This window comes from Bemisia tabaci, chromosome 1 (genome assembly GCF_918797505.1).
Source record: "Bemisia tabaci chromosome 1, PGI_BMITA_v3".
Lineage (NCBI taxonomy): Eukaryota > Metazoa > Arthropoda > Insecta > Hemiptera > Aleyrodidae > Bemisia > Bemisia tabaci.
This window is the reverse complement of record NC_092793.1, coordinates 1,903,414-1,924,015: the sequence shown is the minus strand read 5'-3', so window position 1 is coordinate 1,924,015 and position 20,602 is coordinate 1,903,414. Positions and strand designations below refer to the sequence as shown.

The 20,602-nt window shown below is 40.5% G+C and overlaps 1 protein-coding gene across 4 annotated transcripts in view; it reads right to left on the bottom strand.

The window, feature by feature from the left end:
- Nucleotides 1–11,009: 11,009 nt before the first annotated feature.
- slf (C-type lectin domain-containing protein slf) overlaps nt 11,010–20,602 on the bottom strand; it is a 117,029-nt gene continuing 107,436 nt past the window's right edge. For all 4 annotated transcript variants that reach the window (XM_019051757.2, XM_019051760.2, XM_019051756.2 and 1 more), the window contains exons 2-4: nt 19,347–19,491; nt 14,423–14,602; nt 11,010–12,333 (exon numbers count right to left, since the gene is read on the bottom strand). In XM_019051757.2, the coding sequence (XP_018907302.1) occupies nt 11,951–12,333; nt 14,423–14,602; nt 19,347–19,491 (708 nt within the window). In that variant the 3' untranslated portion in view covers nt 11,010–11,950. The remainder of the gene's footprint in view (nt 12,334–14,422; nt 14,603–19,346; nt 19,492–20,602) is intronic.

Here is a 20,602-nt window from a genome sequence, read left to right as displayed (position 1 = left end):
GTTTGAAGCCCTTTTCAGGGGGGGGGGGGGGGGGTGGACCGATGCATGCGAAAACCGCTAATGTCTATCGTAGTTATATGCCTCATTATACTGTACAACACACTAATATAAAAAATGTCTCCTGGCACGACATCAGGTAACCTTTAGGCATGCAAGGCGCTGCCAATCCGAAATGGCGTCCGTTTTTCCATACCCTCAATTTGCCGGAAAAGCGATTTTATACCGGAAAAAATGAACATTTTTGGGCATTTTCGGTGTTTTTCCGACTGTTTTCTCCAGCAGACGCGTAGGTAATTTTTCGTAGCTACGAGATTTCAATTGTGCCGATGTATTATTAACCTATGGGTACCGGCAATTACTTGGCATTTTCCGTTCACCTCTCGAGTTTTCCGGGAAATAACTTTTTCCCGGGAAAATGAGCAATCCGACATATATTTGTCGTGCATTGCAATTTATTTTTTTCAATTTTCCTTGGACCTGTAGTAGTATGTTACTTATGTATTTTGAGCTATTAAATCCGAATATGACCCCGGTTTCTTTCTATCACACTTCAATTTCCGGTAAAGCCGAGTTTTCCGAGCCTAAAATGTGAGGGTTTAAAAGCTTTGGCCGGATTCGAAGTGTTTTCAAAATCAATTGATGTAAATGTCTCCGATATGTGCTACCTCCGATTCCTATGTATTGAGATCTGTTAAATTCAATATGATCTCAGATTTTCCGATCACGCCGTCATTTTTCCGGAAAAGTCGCTTTTCCTAAAGAAAACGCTCTTTTCAGATATATTTTGGCGATTATTTTTCTGCGCTAAGGGAGTTGCAGAAATTTTCGGAGATCCTCTTTAGGTCTCTCTTGCTGTATTAAGATGCACTGAACTCGAATTTGACCTCACTCATCTGTTGACAACCCCCCGTTTTCTAGAAGGTCCGATTTTTCCTGGCCAAAGCTTTTCCAGACTGTTCCCACTTCTGGGGAAGATTCAAAACATTTTCCCATGTGTGATACATCGATTCTCATGTATATTTACAGCTGAAAAAACCCGAATTATGACCTAGGAATTCGTTATCACCACCGGAGAATTTACTGAACACATCCTGTAGAGCAGAAAAATCATCGCTACGATATCTGAAAAGAGCGTTTTCTAGGAAAAGCGACTTTCCGAAAAAATGACGGGGTGATCGGAACAATCTGGAGATCATATTGGAATTCAACAGATCAAAATACAAAGGAATCGATGTATCACATATCGGAGACACTTCTACATTGAATTTTGATTACACTTCGATCCGGCATAGCTTTTACAATACACAATTTTAGGCCTCGGAAAACTCGGCTTTACCGGAAATATGAAGTGTGATAGAAAGAAACACGAGGTTCATATTGTAATAGAACGACGGCCATATCCATCTTACGTTTCTAGGGCCGCATTCTATTATGCTTTCTAGCTCCTTCAGCCCGAAAGCCATCACTTTCGGAGCGCAAACTCGCGCGTGCATTTCGGCGACCTCAGAGTTTCTACCTTGGAGCATTGCAGGTCATCGCAATAGACATCTTCGGACCGTCATCGCTCTTCCGGATGATACCGAGATATATACTCCTGAGGGGCCCGCGGCGCGGGGGTCGTATCTTCGAGGCAGCGATCTAGTGATAGCGCTCTTGTATTCTCCGAATATACTGTCCACTCTACCATTTGAGATTACGTGAGTTAGATTATTTTATCCCCCCATTACAATATTCGGGATTCAACAGCTCAAAATACATAGTAACATACTGCCACAGGTCCAAGAAAAATTATGAAAAATAAATTGCAATGCCCGACCCAAATATACGTCGGATTTGCTCATTTTCCCGGGGAAAAAGTTGCTTTCCTGGGAAAACGGAATGATGAACGGGAAAAATTAAGGTAATTTCCGAACTCATGAGTTTAAAAGACATCGGCATAACTGAATCTCGTAGCCTAGCCGAACAAAGTTTACCTACATTCTGCAGGGGATAACAGTCAGTTAAAACACTGAAAATGCCCAAAATATGGTCATTTTCCGAGGTAAAATCGGCTTTTTCCGGAAAATTGGAGGTTGATGGAAAAAACGGAGGTCAAATTCGGATTCAACGCCTCAAAAATACGTGGGGAATACCTTACTTTGCCCGAAGTCACACTGAAAAATATGCGTTTTCGATGTTTTAGAACCATCCACGCACACATCATGCGAAAACCGCTAATGTCCAGTTTGTTGCTGGGAGTTTTGTGATGCAAACTTTTTTTAAGTACCGCAATAGTCTGGAATTGTATTTTTTTTAACTTTATGTGAATGATAATCTACCGCTTTCACATCTTTAGAATGAATTTTGAATGCATCAAATGGCTCCAAAACTCAGCGATTTTTACGTATCATGCGAAAACCGCTAATGTCCGGAGATCCTTTCTTTTTAATTACTCCATCCCAGACAGCAAGCGGAGCTGGAAACTGTTAGGGATCCTTTTTTACAATCCACTCTTGTAATAATCAACTTCTGAACATTTTTTAATCCCGCATTTAAAAGGCTTCTACAGTTTTTCGCAGTTTACTCAAAATAAGAGAAAATGGACATTAGCGGTTTTCGCATGAGCCGATTCATTTAAGAAAACAATAAAAAAAGTTTACCGAAATTATCTTTAAAATTGAATAGTACACTTTATGAGTGAAAATAAAGTGGAACATAATACGGCTGCTATAGTGTGCCTGTATTGAGAGCTCATCAAACACGTTAAATGTGAGATTATATCTTGCTGGGGCCGTGCAACTTCCTCTACATTGCGGACGTCTTACTTTTTCAACTTCGTATAACATGATAACTGAAGTATCTAAATATATTCTGACACTACTGGAGTTTCAATGAAGAACATGTTCTATCCTTCACCAAACATGTCCTACGTTCCAAAAACGTTCCTACATTAAGTGGCATCAAGTTTAGTAGCTTTTCTGTTGCGGACGTTGTTTTTTCACATGCCTTCACAAAATCAGGAGAAATATTGCATATATTTGAACATCTCTGCTCTTTAAAGGCTGTTTGATATTGTTGAGGAACTTAACTGTAACTCTGTGTGGTTTTATATCTTAAAGATGCTCTGTGTAGTGAATGAACTTTACTCCAAACATAACGTTGAAAATCAGTGGTCTGAACATGTCTTCAGAAAAATTGGAAAATCTTGCGAATCTAAAATGAAAAGTGAACTTGTTTCATAAAATTGAAGATTTTTCCTATTAGGCGCACAAAATTCTATTACATACAAGTCAAGTTGATTTTTCAACCTCGGAGGTCCTGTTTATATGTCAAGCAAATCAAATTAAAATGTGAAATAAAAATGTTTGGGGTTCGGGGGGGGGGGGGGGAGTTCATTCTCATAATATTAAGAATTATGGGGGAGGATTGACAGAAAAATAATTTTACTTGCGAAGGTCTTCAATGAAAGTTTTATTCATTATTCCCCTCCTTTCACGTTTAAGTAACTGGGTACCTACTCCAAAAAAAAAAAAAAATTACAAACAAGTTACAGCACTGAAGGATTAGGATCCAACGAGCATACATACAGAGTGTCCCAAAAGTCCGTAACCCCCCTCGTAACTTTTGAACAGTTAGAGATAGAAATACGAAACTTTGGGAGTGTTCCTAACTTTAAGGGGACCATCTTCTAGGGGGGTCAAAATTTTTGTCCGAAAACTGAAAGCAGATTTTCTGTATGTTTGCAAAGTCACTTGAAGAATCTATATAATCGAGGAAATGGCGGTCGCTTTTGTGTATCCAGCATTTCTGGGGCATATGGAGGACACAAAAATTATTTGTATCCAAAATTTAATTAGCACGCTTCAAAGAATAACTAGATGCGAGTAGGTAACAACTCCAGAAATGAGGACTGAAGGTAACTTTTATTATGTTTAAAAAGTTTGATTGAATCTACAGTAGTGGCCTAAATAAAGGGCTGCAACTAGGACGAGCCCACAGCTCCAAAGGTCGAGTCGCCTCCTGAAATTATTAAATGGAATCCCCTCATTGAGCCTTGGGGGGGGGGGGGGTATTGAGGTGGGCTCAGAGATAAAATCTGCGGGCGGGCCTGGGGCCGGCGCTTGGTGAGTTATGTCTTTCTACAGGAAACTCACGAATTAAAAAAAAAGAGTTAACGTGTTGACACGTTGAAGAGTGCGAGCTTGAAACATTACCCTAGACGAAAAACCTGGCGTAAGCTGCTCGAAAGGAATAGGGGGTAAGGTCTATGTTTGGCTCACGGGGTCTCACGAAGAGGGAGGGGAGTCAGGTAATGTCATACGTGAGCCTGAGCCTCCCACTTTAAGAAAATATAATAATTTTGAATAGAAAAAACAAGTCAGCCAGTTTCCACACATTCTCTGTCACTTTTTGGAAAATTAGGGGAAGGGGGGGAGGGAGAAATCAGGGCAATTACATGATTCAAAAGAACATCAATAATGCAAGAAAAATTCATGATCGTGTCCGTGTCATTCGTGTAATTAGTTAGTGATATGACTAACTAAGAGAAGCTCCTCGGCACCATTAGATTCTCACGTTTTCCAAAATGAACCTATCTCACGATCAAATGTGAGGTCCCCGATACACGTGCACCAACACTACCAAAACACGACCTATAGAGAACTTTTTGGTAACATGGTATATATTCATAGGGTACGCTCTAGCACCATGGGCAGCACCAGGATACCCGATCAAGTACTTCCGATAAGTTTCTCAAAAGGGACAGGGGAAAGGGTCTAAGTATGGCTCAGAGCGTCTTCACGACAGGGGGCGGGGAGGCCCAAGTTCATGACACACGGTGTGCCTCCCACTTTCAGAAAAATAATAAATAATTATGAAAAGACAAAAAGTCAATCTCGCCAGTTTCCACCACAATCTCTGTCACCTTGTTGGAATGTGGGGAACGCGGCATGGGTCGAGGGGGAGAATATCCGGGCCGATACTGGCTTCTAAAAGGAGGATGACATAGTGGTAGGGCCGCACACAGAGGGTTGCAGGTATAAAAGAGCGTCCAAAAAGCCCTACCGTATTATTTGAAAGGCCGCCCCGAACAACAATTAGTAAACAGATTAAAACTACAAGTGAAAACTGGCCAACCATGGCGCTGTTCGTATTAAGAGAGGCCTGCTCGAGGAAAAGGATTAATTTAAGTCGTGAGATGGACGAGCCAGAGCTGAATTGCAACAGCGGCGGCCATCAATGTGCCACCGACAAAGCGGCCAGTAGTATGACGAATGCAAAAACATGAAGTACGGCCACGCGTCGGCCACGCTCCGTTTTTTTGCCTTTATGTTCCCTAGAATCTATAAGGATCAACCTATGAACGTAATAGTGCGTTTACCAACCAAATCAACCGCTTAAATAGAACGATCGACCATCTTACAGAAGGGTGTTTATCAATCCGGCCGATGGCCCATGGGACTGTAAATACAGTATAAGCATGCCGGTCTAATATTCGCAATGTTTCAATTGGTCGTTCAGCTTTACCTCAAATGCAACTGCAATATGTTATTTAGACACATTCCCAGCAGGCAACGCTATGCGTTCGCAGGTAGACTAAAAATACCGACAATTTAAACCAACATGCGCGACTCCAAGTGCATTGCTCTCGCTGGCATTTTTGAAAATTAGTCCCAATTTGTGCAACCTGGCAGTTGGGGGCCATTGTGGCGGGATGCCCATGAGGGGATATTCTGGGGACTTATAGTCATAAAAACCCCATTTGTAAACAAGGTTTATGTCAAAAGTCCATGCACCCCTGGCCCATAACTTAAGGGCGTAATTTCATCAGTCGAGGTGGTGGGATCAGATGTTTTTCCCTCATCTCGGAGGAGCAACTTTAACGGTAGCTTTCTCAGTTTTGATGACACCCCTGGCGGGGAGGAGGGCAGAGGCGGGTGGGCAACCCAAAATTTCGCAAAAGAAACGATCGCCGTCAAGTTTTGAATGTAGGAATCGATAGTCCTAAAAGCCCGCCTGTCCGATGGATCATGTGTGGCCGGCATTGGCCCCCCCTACCTACATGCCTTCATGTACTGGACTCACTGTATGATCGATCTGCGTCTGATGCTGGGTGGAAAGTTCCAGCTCTAATAACCCTGGCTCTTGAGGTGGATGTGAAGGGGGCTCTCGAGGCGGTAAATACATTGGATTATGCCAAAACAGGTATTTGCAGTCCCGGAAAGATGGGACTACGTCAGTGCTGAACTGCCTATTTCAATTCCGCTAAGCTTCTACTTGTTTTCTACATGCCAAGGCAAGTCATGAAAAAACTTCGCTTACTTCTACTTCGTCTTCTACTTCTTCCTTCATCTTCTTCTGTTGGTTAACTGGCGGTGATATACCATATGGGGTAACCTACAGCCATCTCTATTGACACAAAAAGTGCTACACTTGGGTAAGGATTAAAGGAAAAATGTAGGGTCTTAGAAGAGAGAGTCCGTTGTTTATATTCTAGCCTCCCCATTTTCCCCGCTGTAGAGACCCTTTCGAAGCGACTTCCCTATATCGGGGACCACTGGGTCAGTGGATAACATTCAAAGTGACCTGATACGGGTGGATTTAGGAGTTTTATAATCTTTTGGTAAGGTGGGGGGGGGCGGGGTGATTAAGAGCTAGACGAAGACGGAGTATGATCCGTAACGAGCCATAGCGAAGAGGTGATATCGGATAGTTTCATGTAAAGCATATAGCTTCGAACTAAAATTGTGTTATAGTCTTCCTCCAGGGACGGACTGGCCGGGGAGGCCGCAAGGGGGCGGATCGCCCCCGCTATCCTCGGCCACAAAAGGGAGCCCCGGAGGCCCCGTTTTGGCCGATTTGAAGGGCCGTATTTTCGACACGTTCGCGGGCTTTTTCGGTTCGGCCGCGTAGCACGGGCCCCCGAGACTCCTTCGGAGAGGACAGGACACTTTATTGCCGCATGCGGAAGCGATGCGCCCTGATAGGAGCCTTTGATAATGCCGTATCTCAGGGGCGCTGCCTTTAGAGACGAGCCCTTGGTTACGGAGTCGCAAAACGTCCAAAGGGGTCCTTGTTATGGCAATTTGCGGATAGATGCCCTGAAGGAACTCTTGGTGGGCGATGTCGAAGTAAGACTCGATGGGAGCCTTTTTTTGGCGCTTCGAAGGGACCGGAAAAGAGCCACAGGTGGTGAAACTTTCCCAAACTTAGCTAAAGGTTGATCGCTTCAACGAGTAATGTAGTGAGCGGTAAAACAGTCCGCAGGATTCTGGTATCCTGCCTTCAAGTCTAACTTTCACTCAAAGGCTTGGCTCTCGCCGAATTAAGAGGTGAAGGCAATATTTGCGACTGACGTCCGGATGTAGGATTGCGAGGATGAGGATGTGAGAGTGGAAGAAAAGGGTCCGACTTGCATTAGTACCAAAATTGATCAACAAAGGCCTTGCGAAACAGCCTGCCGCAAATGCGGCCTAGAAAAGCTTGTGTGAAACAGTCAAGTCAAATCTCGGCCACTTTAAATGGTTTATTAGCTAGTCTTTAGGTAGTGTTTGATAACCAAACCTATGGCACCCACGTTACCTGGTGAGGAGTATGTTCGAAACTACACACGTATTAAAACGCGGGAATCGATCGCCAATTGGGGGCAAGAACAAACAGCTCGACGTGACTGTTATTGTGACCGGAGAAAGACTGTATATGATCAAAACTATGGAACACGAGCTACATAAATAAACGTAGATCGCGCGTGCAACCTCAAACAGAGTTATATAAAGGCTGGTGTTATGGGCGGGTAAACTGTGTGGCTATTTCCAGTGTTAATTGAACACTATATCTTTGTCCATAAGATGGTCTGAGATTTATGTCAAGTTGTGTGTTTGTATTTTATATTTCATTTTTATGTGAACGATCGTATGGCGTAACTTCTGAAATACACGTACCTCGGAATCCGCATCATTCATCTCATGAACACAGCGACTCATAAGGATACACGCTAAACAATGGGGAACAAGAGCAAATCCTTACGAGGCTCAGGGGATCATGATGCGGCATTCCGAGCTTACTGTGTTGTTCAGCATATTTGTTTTTGTAACCATCGATTAAATCCTTCATTACGCGTCATTTAAAACTAGTTGAACACGGCACTGAGATTTTCGATGAGCGGAGCGAAGAAAGGATCACTATATAACGTACAAAAGCAAAAATTAAGCCAGTCGTCATATTGGGCGGCTCAAAAAAGTAGCATTTAAGAAAAAACCAAACGAACAAAAAAATCCGAAACTGTGGGCTGGCATGCAATGGTGATCTTTTGAGACGGTCCCTTATGACGAGGCGTATCTTGAGTCGAGGTAATCTTCCAGGATTACTAAGTGAGCGTTGGCACAATTTTTCGTTGGTAAGAGGGGAAAATAAAAAGTAGAATTCCAGTACACAACGGATTATCTCATTATATGGCATCCAGTTTCAGGAAAAGATTACTAAGTTTTGCAGTTCTAGGTCGCGTTGTGGATAACGTGTTCTCAAATAATATTAAAGAATAGGGACTAAAAGAGCGTACCAATAGGCATTCTTAAAACGGGCCATAATGTTCAAAAGTTTCTGGACCCCCTTCTACTGGGGGGGCCCCCCCAGACGCCCCCCGAGGGGCCCGCCCCAGACTTAAGTATATGGGCCAGTCGCGCCCCGGTCGTGCCTGGTAAATGATGGTGAATAAACATTCCTAAGCGACCACCACCCGCAGCGAACCAGATAGTGGTGTCACTGGCCTCGTAAAATATTCTAATACAGGTTAGATATAACTTCAAATGTCTAAAAATTAGTTTTCGGTAGTTATATATTATATATGATTTGTGTTTTATCTTTGGATAATTATGTGAATTGTGCTGGTGAATATGATTATTAAAGCTATATAATTTATTGACGTTTAGTATAAATATGAGCAATGGATTTTATATCTCTTGGGAATGCGGGAATAAGGAAGATATATAGGGGGCGTTAACTGGCGGAAAGTAGTTAGTATTTAAGTAGAATTTACGAATCAAAAACATCTCGAGGTAGTAGATTTTGACATTCAAAGATAATAAGGTTTATAAGTCACCGTATATGTCACACAATGCGCAGAATGTCGGAGTCGTTCAGTGGATTTTAGTCTACTAAAATGAGGCTGGGAAGGGTTCCATGTTTCCTATTTCGTAGTCGAAATGTAAGTAGTTTTTAACTTTCACGACAATTCCTCTTAAGTTTATCCAAACCAGGGTGTGTCGTATACTAATGTTGCGGAACGTGATAATACCATCAGCCCCTTCCCAAGTAGCATGGATTGCAATTGTCAATTGCAAAGGGATATTTGAGTGGATGGCAATGTGGGCGTGACTGGCCGATTATCGGTCATTTGTACGGCGCTGTAAAAAAAGTGGCAATTTTATAGTAAAAGCATTAAGTTGTGCAGAGACAAGTGTAGATTACTGCAAGTGGTGCCGAACCGGCGTTTTTCAACGGCACTATAAAGGGCCTGCAAGAAGGAACGGGGCAAGCATGTTGAAAACAAATTCAAAGCCATGTGCCCAGGCCAACCAATTTCTCGAGTGGTGGTTTGTTCCAAGTGTTGTGCGACGTATAAATGTCGCAGCCTAAACCCATATAGCCCAACATATTTTTGAAAATATTGCTCCCCTTTATTCAAAATATGGTTCATGGCAATATGTGCTAAATAAGGTATTTTCATTAACCTAGTGTTTAAAACAGGTATTAAGGGAATAATTTGATAATGATTACTAAAATGTTCTTGTTATTATGGAAGTAAAATTAATGACAAACATAATGGGCCGGTAAACTTGCACTGCTGGGTAAAAATGAGTGCCGTAAGCCAGTTGGTGGGATTAATATTTTAAAATCATATTGAGTTGGAAACAAAGTTGTAAGTTCTCAAGATAGTATGTGGTGTAATTTACCACCGGTGTACATGAAGTGTGCAGTACCCTAAAAAAATTTTTTACCCGTGATAGCGAAAAAAAAAATCAGACAAAAAAAATATGAAAAAAAATAAATAACACGGAAAAAAAACATCCAAATTACTAGGCAAAAGAAAGAAGCCTGAGACAAAACGGCGATAGACTCAATCTCTCAGATGGAATGTTGAGCCCACGCACAGACTGCAATGCATGCGATACCAGCCTAAACAGGCGGTGATGTCAATCTAAGCTCATCATGCAGCGCCCAGGTAGCTCAGTGGTAAGACGTCGCTCGCGATGGACCAATCGGGGGACGGGTTCAATGCCCACTCCAAGGTCGTCCGGTCTTGATAGGCTGCGATAACGTCGTAGGACATTAGGTAAGATGGGTAATGAATTAATAATATCCCCGGCAAAATCGTCTTAGCGAGCCACCGTCTCCAGTATTCTCTGTCCCGTTTCGTTGGTGGTAGTTTTAATTTTTTTTCCCGGTTTGTATTCTGGGCCACTCGCGCGTAGTTCTCGGTTGTTGTTCTTTTGTGAAATGGGTTTTTTTTCGTTTTTACCAGTTCTATTGAAATTTAAAGGTCGTAATATTGCAAATTCTTTGCAAACAAAAAATAGCCACTTGTTTTACAATGAGGGGGTCAGGGCATGTAGGATAAAAATAATAGGCAAGTTTCATTGCAAGAAAGTTGTGAAATCCTCGGGCAAATCATCAGTTACAGTTAAATTGCAAATATGTTGGCGTAGCCAAAGGGCAACTAGGGTTACCGCGGTACAGTCTATCCAATCTTGGTTCCATTCAACGGTATGCTTGCGAATTGGTAAAATGAGGGATTAGTGGCTTGTAATAGAGCTCGTCATTGATATTATTGGCCAAGGAGAGCAGTTTTGTTAGACGTTTTGTCAGACTGCTCTTTTATTCCCTGGGATTCCTACATGGCTAGGAATTGATGAAAACTTTAACTTTAATAATTGACTAGATAAACATGTGTAATTGTACCTTTAGGGATTTTAAAGACACGCTGAAGATTGAGTCATGCACTCACACATTCAAAGAATAAATAAAAAGAGACATAATTCAAATACTTACTATATTTACAGAAGGCAAATAAAATTTTTGGTATAGTGACAATTTGAGTGGAAGAAAATATATTCATTGTCTGCAAGAAGTAAATGCGGAACATAGGTAAAAGATCAAATCTTTCGGTAGCATAGCAACATGAAGTTTAGAATACACGCGAGTGCACTTCTTTCTTTGATGTATTCATTTATCAAGTTTTCCCTGTAAGAGTATTGACAACAATTTCTAAATTTCATGATCTTGGAGTAAAACAATTGAGAGGGATGTTCCCCATAAGAATTTATTTTTATATAAATTGACGAAGTAAGATTTAAACAGAATACACCAAGAATGTTGAGAGGTTGTCCTGCATGGAATCCACCAAAAACCTTGATGCTCCAGAATTACTTTCACAGTCATGAGAATATGACTGTGATGGATCATTAGGTCGATGCTCAGCAAAGTTGTAAAAGCATCTAACATTTGAGATGGAAATGCTTCTTGCCGTAGGGAAAATTGGTGGAGATCCGACAACAGACTATAGGTTCATTAGGCGTCTTTTTTAAAAATGTCTGAAACTTGCTGGGACGAAAATTGATAGCCTCACAAAGCCTTAAAAATACTGTATTTCTGTTACTGACTCTTACTCAGATTATAACTCTTACCTACTGCTTTTAAGTGTGATATTGACACTTGCTTGATAAACACAATTGCCAAGGAAGCATATTCACCAAGATTACCCAAAGGGACCTCTACTTTGGGCACATTGGCCGATGCCCTTGCTTCGGCTTCATCTACTTTAGTAGTGTTGGAATGAATTAAAGAAATATACAGCAGGAAATGACTTCCTGTCGTGCACATCTCAGGAGACCACGAGAAACTGAGCAGGGGCAAAGGGGAAAGAGAGGGCAAAAAGTGAATACAAGAGGCTGCATCGAAAATGAGCATTGAAAATTTAGAGTTGGATTCCAGCATTCGTGGAGGCAACGTAGTTGAGAAGTTCCTCACTATCTTCACAGACAAAGGGTTTTTCATGGTAACAAGCAACATCGTGCCAAGCGATGCCATCATTATATACGTTGTTGAGGACACTCAGGCAGGATTCATTTGTGCGGTTAATGTCAAATTCGGCATTGTCAGGCTGTGGCACTTTTTTATGCCCGCTCTGGCTCCAAGCGTTGTAGCCCCAGCCCTGTGGAATCTGATTAGTTGGTGCCATTTTTACTCGTGTTGCTGACCAGAACCATCCAAACAAGCTTTTCGGCTCAAGGTCTCGTCGGTTTTCACACCCTTTGAAGTCGCATAGGCGCCCACTTGTCCAAATGTAGGGTACATCATCTGTTCACAAAAGCAATTAAATTCAATTTTGAGCCTTCACCACTAGTTCCTTCATTTGAAAATCAGTTCTTGCAGGTAACAAGCATTCACAATTGTAACAACATTGACTAGATGAAAAAGTAATAAGATTAGCATTTTGCAATTGAGTACCTGCTCCAAAAATAACTAAGCAGACTTTTAAAATCAGACCCTAATAGAGTTCAAATGTAAATGAGCTAGATCGCCAGTGAAACTCCGAAAGTGTGGTGTTTCAAAATCTCCACTCCCTTTTTATTTTTCAAAGGAGAATGACTCAATATGATCCTTGAAATTTTCATAGTATATTATTCACACAGAGAGGTAAAGATTTCAAAAGTTGATGTTGGAGTAGTTTTACATTTACCTAGGGAATAAAGTATGACAGAAGCTGGTCTGCAACGTCACAAACCAAGATACGTAATTTGGAAATTTACCATCGAGACATCACATAGACCACTGCTGGAAAACACAGTGTAAAAAAACAAGCTCTTAAATAGAGCAAGTGATGATTCAAGGGGTTAATCAATATTGGCGATCATATGTGCTGCTTTGCAGGTTCAATTTAATGAGCTTTTTAAGATGAGAATGAGAGAGCTTCAGAGACAACTCAAGTTTCCAAAGCAAGGCCTCTTAGTTTTACTTCAGGAATGTAATAACTATCACAAATCTTTAGATTTGAAGGAGTCTGAGGGTCTTATTCGTAGTCGTTCCTTTCCTTTTCTTGGGAAGACCCCATTTAATTTACATTGTGAATTAGGGTAGTTTTGCCAACCTCAGGTGAAAATCAGCGGTATAACTTCAGAAAATTATGCAAAAAGTAAAATATATGAGAGAAAAAATTTTATGATTTGACAAATTTTAAGTTGGAAGCAAATCTCTCTTAAAATTTACAAAACTCGCAAAATTTTTTCTCTTGTATATGGTATTTTTTGTTGGAGTAAATCCCTTTTAAGAATCCATATCCAAAGTTACACTGCTGTATTTTACCAGAGGTTTGCAAAAATGGGATTTTTTGTGTAGCTACCTACCTCTTGATGGCTGAAGTGCGGACCACCTGTCTCTGTTTGCAATGTTGTAGACCTCCCATCATATTTTATTTTTTCCTGAGAAAAATAGTCAACCTCCTAATTTCTTGAAAACTTCCTTCATGTTTCTTCTTTTTCAGAGGAATATATATATTCTGTTCAAATTACAAGATATGAAGTCGCCTTGTTTCTCTTCAACAAAATAAACTAGGAGCGGAGATTTTGAAACACCGCAATGGAAATACATGGTGTTGGGCTTTCTACAACAAGTAATGTAAACTAAATGGGGCCTCCTAAGGAAAGGACAGGGAAAGGAGCTGTTTAGGGAGCGACTAGGAATATGACCCTGGGTGAAAGTGGTGTTCTGACCTATGTAGAGCATTCCATGATTTTCACTGCAGTTTATAAAGGATCATGTGAGAAGACTGCTTGACTTTTTACCCAACATACCTATGCCTTTGATGTTTTTAACTCTTGGCTAAACAAATGGGTTAGGACGTATTTAAGTACAGGATCATATTTCTAATTGTGTTCTCTAGAGACGGCCAAAAGTGAATGATTTCAATGTTATTTAAAATTTTATATCTTGCGTCATACTTTCACATGCAGTAGGCCCTCTCCATAGTAGACTTCAAGGGACCGGATCATTTCGCCGCTATTGAGAGATTGCGTTATAAAGGAGGTCCATAAAATATCTATAATGATTAATTTAGGAACGGCAAGGGGACAGCTAATCTTGCTGCTACAGCAAGTTATCCGCTATAAAGAGTGCCGTTATAACGAGGGCCGACTGTATTTTGCTCTTATCAAGGAAATGGAGGAAGATTGGTCGGTACCTAATTAACATGCCTAAAAGTCTGATTTGACAACTAAATGTTATTTTTCACCTATTCATATTTTAGAGGGGATAGGAGGGCAGAGAGATTAATTGTCTGAACAACCTTCCAATGTGAGTATATGCTCGGTTAAACAATTTCTAGGTTTAACACTTGGAAATGAATTGGGATAAAAAAATAATAGGTAATTAAAGGGTGAAAAGAGCTTACTTTGCTGAATGAGTCTAAAAATCATGTTGTTTTCCTCTTGAGTTTCCATGGAAACAAGATCCATACAGTATTCTCGGCAGATGTTTCTGGCATCCAACCAATCCAATTTGGTGTTACGATACTGCGGCAGATGCCCACTGTAGAAGTAGTTATGTCCTCGGTAGAAAAACTCTTTTGGCCCTGTCAATACAAATTCAAAGAGTGAATTATGAAAATAATGATGTCAGAATATTGGACGAGATTCATTCAAATAAGAATACAGGATTATCTAAAAGTCACCCACCACCCCTGTAACTTGTTTCCTAATTGAGTTAAGAGATTTAAAACTTTGGAAATGTTCCTAGGTCTGAAGTAACAACTTTTTAGTCGACCCAGATTTTTGAGGGGCAGCTAGGGCGAGTCAAAAACATCGACTTTCGAATTTCAAAACTGTATAGGGGGAAAAAGTTGCGCCTAGGTATCAAATTAAAGTGTGCCAAAGCATTCTTTGAAAAAAAAAAATTTACAGGTGCCACTTTTGCAATTCGCGTAAAAAAATCACATAATTCATGAGATTTCTCGCGATTTCATCGCACTATTTAAGCATGATAGAAATTTGCTAGAGCCCTCATTTTTGGAGTAATAACTCACGTTTAATAGTCCTTCACGGTATGCTAATTAATTTTTGGATCAACATATTTTTTGTGCCCACATATGCCCTTAAAAATGCAAAAAAACACTATTGCGGTCGGTACGAATCGTATAAGTCAACGATTTTATTGATTTTTTAGGTGACTTGGCGACCCTGCAGAAAGTCTATTTTTGCTCTTCAGGAACCATTTATATAGTTGATTAGGGGAAAATATTAGTTTTTTGGCTGCGGGCAGTTTTCCTCCTATTTTCAAGTTCACGGTTAGGCAGAGTCGCTTGACGTAGTCGAAATGACAGCGATTTTTGCCATTTGTTTGTCCAACTTGGCAAGCATATAAAAAATCGGGCCTTCAAATTTTGGAGACTCTTTTTACAATAGAATACGAGAATATAATAATTATTTTACCAGGGAATGATTATATGCCTCCGTGGAGCCCTTACCAACATAGAAAAACACGATTTATATCAACGTTTCAGCGATTTTTGGCAATGTTTTATAGTGACTTGGCAACCACGCAAAATTTTGGCCTTCAATATTCGAGACTCTTTTCATGGCAGAGAAAGATCCGGTAAGACGTATTTCGTTTTGGTCTTTTTTTGTACCTCCTCAGAAGCAAGAAAGAGACGAAACTTGACTCCCATTCATCACTTTAAAAGCCTGAAATATTTTAATTATTTTGTTTGCGTATTTGAGCTTTAATTGTTAATTAAACGTCTATTTATTGATACAAAAATTCACAAACATATTTAATTATTAAATTTTAATGATTCAAATAATTAATTATTAAATACTTTTAATTCTTCATTTCAGTTTTATTTAAATATTTAATTTAATTAATTGAACGGTTGTATTTTACCTGATATAAATTAAATTGAACAATGATAAAGTAAGAGGTCTTTGAATAAATAAACGATTAATTATCATAAAAAGCTCAAATACATAAACAAAATAATTAAAATATTTAAGGATTTTAACGTGGTTGCCAAGTCACTTCAAAATATTGGCAAAAATCGCTGAAACGTCGATAATCGTGTTTTTCTACGTTGGTAAGGGCTCCACGGACGGAGGCATAAAAACATTCTCTGGCAAAATAATTTTTATATCCTCGTATTCTACTGTAAAAAGAGTCTCCGAAATTGAAGGCCCGATTTTTTACATGCTTGCAAAGTTGGACAAACAAATGGCAAAAATCGCTGTAATTTCGACTACATCGAGCGACTCGGCCTAACCGTGAACTTGAAAATAGGAGGAAAATTGCCCGCAGCCAAAAAACTAATATTTTCCCCTAATCAACTATATAAATGGTTCCTGAAGAGCAAAAATACACTTTCTGCAGGGTTGCCAAGTCACCTAAAAAATCAATAAGGTCGTTGACATATACGATTCGTAACTGGCCGCAATACTGTTTTTTTTTTGCATTTGTAAGGGCATATGTGGGCGTGGGGGCACAAAAAATATGGCTCTAGCCAATTTCTATCATGCTTAAACAGTGCGATAAAATCGCAAAAAACCGCATGAATTATGCGATTTTTTTACACAAATTGCAATAGGGGCACCTGTAAATTTTGTTTTTTTCTTTCAGAGAAAGCTTTGGCACACTTTAATTTGATACCATGGCGCAACTTTTCCCCCTATACAATTTTGAAATTCGAAGGTCGATGTTTTTTGACTCGCCTTCGAGCAGCCCCCTCTAAAAAAGCGGAGGCAACTTTTTTCCCAAATGGCAACGTCCCCCTTCGTGACACTTCATTCCAAAGAAAATACAAAAAGAAAATTTTTGGCTCAAACCGCAGGTCAAAATGTTGATTTCTCACAAAATGGCGGCCAGTCAAAATTCAAAGTAATGGAAATTCGGCATCTCTGCTTTTGTCGGCAAATTGGGCTTGGCTGAAACTCGGTGATGTGACGTTTATAGGGAGGGGACGAGAAAAACGACTCTAGCATTACTTTCCCAAGAAATTCAGTCCGTTTCAAAATGGCGGCGGTCAAAATTGCGACCTAGAGCGGGAAGTGGATATCTAGGCTGCTTATCGGTGGATTTGCATGAAACTTGGTATGCGGGGGCATCTCGGCAAGAGAAAAACGAATCTTGCATTAGATTTTTGAAATTCTGATTAACTTCAAGTAACGGCGGAATGATGGCGGGAACCTGTTATTACGGACGTTCACTGATGATTCGCATGAGACTCAGTGTCCTGGTGATTTCTGGCTAGAAAAACATTACATTTTTGAAATGTTCATACTTCAAAATGGCGGCCAAGTTTCATGCGAATCATCATTAGGTACCGAAACGTCCGGAATACCAAGTTTCCGCCATTTTTCCGCCGTCACTTAAAGTTATTCGAAATTTCAAAAATCCAATGAAAGATTCATTTTTCTCTTGCCGAAACGCCCCCGCATACCGAGTTTCATGCAAATCCACCGATATGCAGTCTAAATATCCACTTCTCGCTCCAGGTCATAATTTTGACCGCCGCCATTTAGAAAAGGACTAAACTTAGACTAAATACCTGGAAAAAGTAATGTCTCGATCGTTTTCTTGCCCCAATAAATTCCATTGTAGTTACCATGTTTCATCCCGATCCATCGACAAAAACGGATGCCAAATTCCCGTTATTTTGAACTTTGACCGGCCGTCATTTTGTGAAAAATCAACATTTTGACCTGCGGTTTGCGACATTTTTTTTGTGTGTTTTCTTTTGAATGAGGTATCACACAAGGGGGGTTGCTATTTGAAAAAAAGTTGCCCCTTGCCCCCTTAGAGGGAACCGTCTCCCACAAATTTGGGAGAACTAAAAAGTCACCACTTTAGACTTATGAACATCCCCAAAGTTTCAAATTTTCTTTGTCAATTGGGAAAACAATTACAGGGATGGTGGATGTGTTAAAAAGCTCAACGCAAGTTTGATGAAAAGCATGATTTATTCAAGAGGATCACGTCTGCTACAAGTTCGCACAAGCGAGGCCAGGTCTTGACTGATCGCTATTGACAACGTTGCCATCAAATTGCTATTGGCGGTCATGAACAAACGTTCGTTAACAAATCTGAAAACTTAATTCGGTGAGGCACAATAGATGAACAAGTAGGTACCGAAGAGTATGATTTATGCGAGCAAAGTGTTTCTTGGAACGATGAACTAAACAGTCGAAGCAGTGGCATATATACCCTCCCCTCCCATCTTCTCCCTTCTCGATCGGAGGCTTATATCACAAAGATTTTCGAGAAAATCGCCCTTTAACCGATCGCTTATAATCTTAAGCATGAAGTTAAATGTACTCAGTTTACTTAGCTTTTTTAACATTTGAAGCCCTGCATAGACGATCAAATTCCGAACCAATTTCGATCAAAGTAGACATGCTGATGACTGGTGGTCACCGCATCTACCATCAAATTTTGACGGGCCGCACTTTTTTGTTCAAAGTAAGATCAGAGCGGAGTGCCACCATTCATCATTTCCTGCCACAGGAAACATTTCTGCCAAGTTTTCATTTTAAAATGAAGCAAATTAATGAGTTTACGACTGATGACTCCCGACACTTTTTCTCTTTTTTTAAAAAAAAAAAAAAAAGACAAAATGATTTGATCGTGAAAAAGATTACTACTTAGCAAAGAAGTCAGTTATCTTGGACTGTGCCTATGAGGACATCATACCGCGCACGGTCCATGTTGTTTTCGATTGTTGCTAATGCTCCTTTTTTCCTGCTTTTTTTTAGGCAAAAGTTAACTTGCCGTACTTTTCCATTACGGATAAATTAAACACGCACTATCACTGTATCGCTTACGCACTGATTACACAGCTCATCTTTTTCGGCGTGTACCTGGGTGAATAAACAGAGGTTCAGACATTCCTTAGCTATCCGCCGATACGACTTCGAATAACAGACCGTCGGGCGAAAAGATTTCGAATTACTGAGTGTCCAGAATGTTAATTCGAATTACATAGCGCGCGGAGCCGATCACTTCGAATCATAGAGTTGATTAACGAGTCGGCTTAGCGCTCAAAATTTCGAATTATCGAAGGGGACAAAATACATTGCAAATTTCCGAATTAAAGGGTTTTTTTCGAGGGGATCAGTTTCGCCTTCGAATTATGGAGCTTTTCGAATTAAAGGGGCTTCGAATTAGAGAACGTGCACTGTGCTTGGAACTTAAGAGTGAAAAACAAAGAGCCCTCAGGTTGCTGGACCAGAGCCCTCTTGCATAGAAGAGTCTTGAGAAGGGGGAGGGGGAAGGTTGGCCCGTTACGCCGCTGATTTGGAGTTGGAGGCGAACGAAATGCGAAAAGTGCTTACTTTGACTGCACTTTTGGGGGACAGGGAGTGAGAGAAATCTGCCGGGCTTGTTGGGTTTGTTCGGTCTGATTTCGTTAATAGCCGGCGTGGCCACGCTTGCCACCACGCTGAGTCCAAGCACCATCCACCGCGCCCACTCTATCATCTGCAACAAACATAAATATCATCAGTCCATTTCCCTCTAAACATTTTTAATCACACGCCACGAGTTCATAAGACACCTAAATTGTGAGTTATCTAAACAGAACAGACTCATCGAGGGACATTTCGATGGCGTAAGTCCGCAATCGCATATCTCGTTTGCGGTGTCTGAAAATCTCCGCCTCTTTGTACCTTTTTTAAAGGAGAACAAATTGACATCATTCCTTGAAGTTTATGCAGAATGTTCTTCGCACAGAGAAGAAAAATCCCGGCAGTTTTAACAAATTTCCGTTGAGTAGTTTTCCGTTTAAAAAATACAGTGTGACAGGAAGTCTGCAACGTCGCAAACAGAGTTATGTGATTGCCGACTTACACCGTCGATTTACAATCGACAGCCGCAAGATCATAAAAATCGGACCGGTAGATCTTCAGAACAAACTGTGACAAAAAATGTATTCATGCATTGTGTAAATGAGAGAACTTACAACTACATCACGTAATAAATAAAAACCTGGGTCACATTTCCAAAATTCGAATAGAGCTGGCTTACCTATCTAGGGAATATCACCTGTTACTAACAACACTTCTAAAGGGTTGACATACCCCAAGTAGTCGGATGACGACTGCGGTAAAATGTTGCCAAGTAGTTCTTGAGGGTGGTTATAAGTTGTTTTGGGAGCAACATAGTATCGGACAGTTGTAGTTGTAGAGACCAATTTCAATGAGCGAAAATCCTTGTTAAAAGTCGTAGGTGGCAACATAACTCTCGTTATTCGAGCCGCCATGACTTGATGAATTTTCGACCAAACGATATGTTCTTGGTCTCATTAGAAAGATATTGGGCCTGTCTTTCAGATAAAACCAAAAAAGCTTCTACCTAGCTTACCTACTTTTGAAGTTATAGCATTTGTCCCACTACTTTCTGAATAGTTTGTGTATTTATATTACAAAATCTGGTACATACCAATCAAGACCAAAACATATAAATGAGGTTAAAAGGTGTCCCTTGCATCTCGTCTCATAATCTTCCTTCTATCACGTAACAAAGATATTAAACTAGGTAGAGGGTCCTAGGTAGGACGAGAATAATACTTGCCTCCCTATTTTATGCTCTT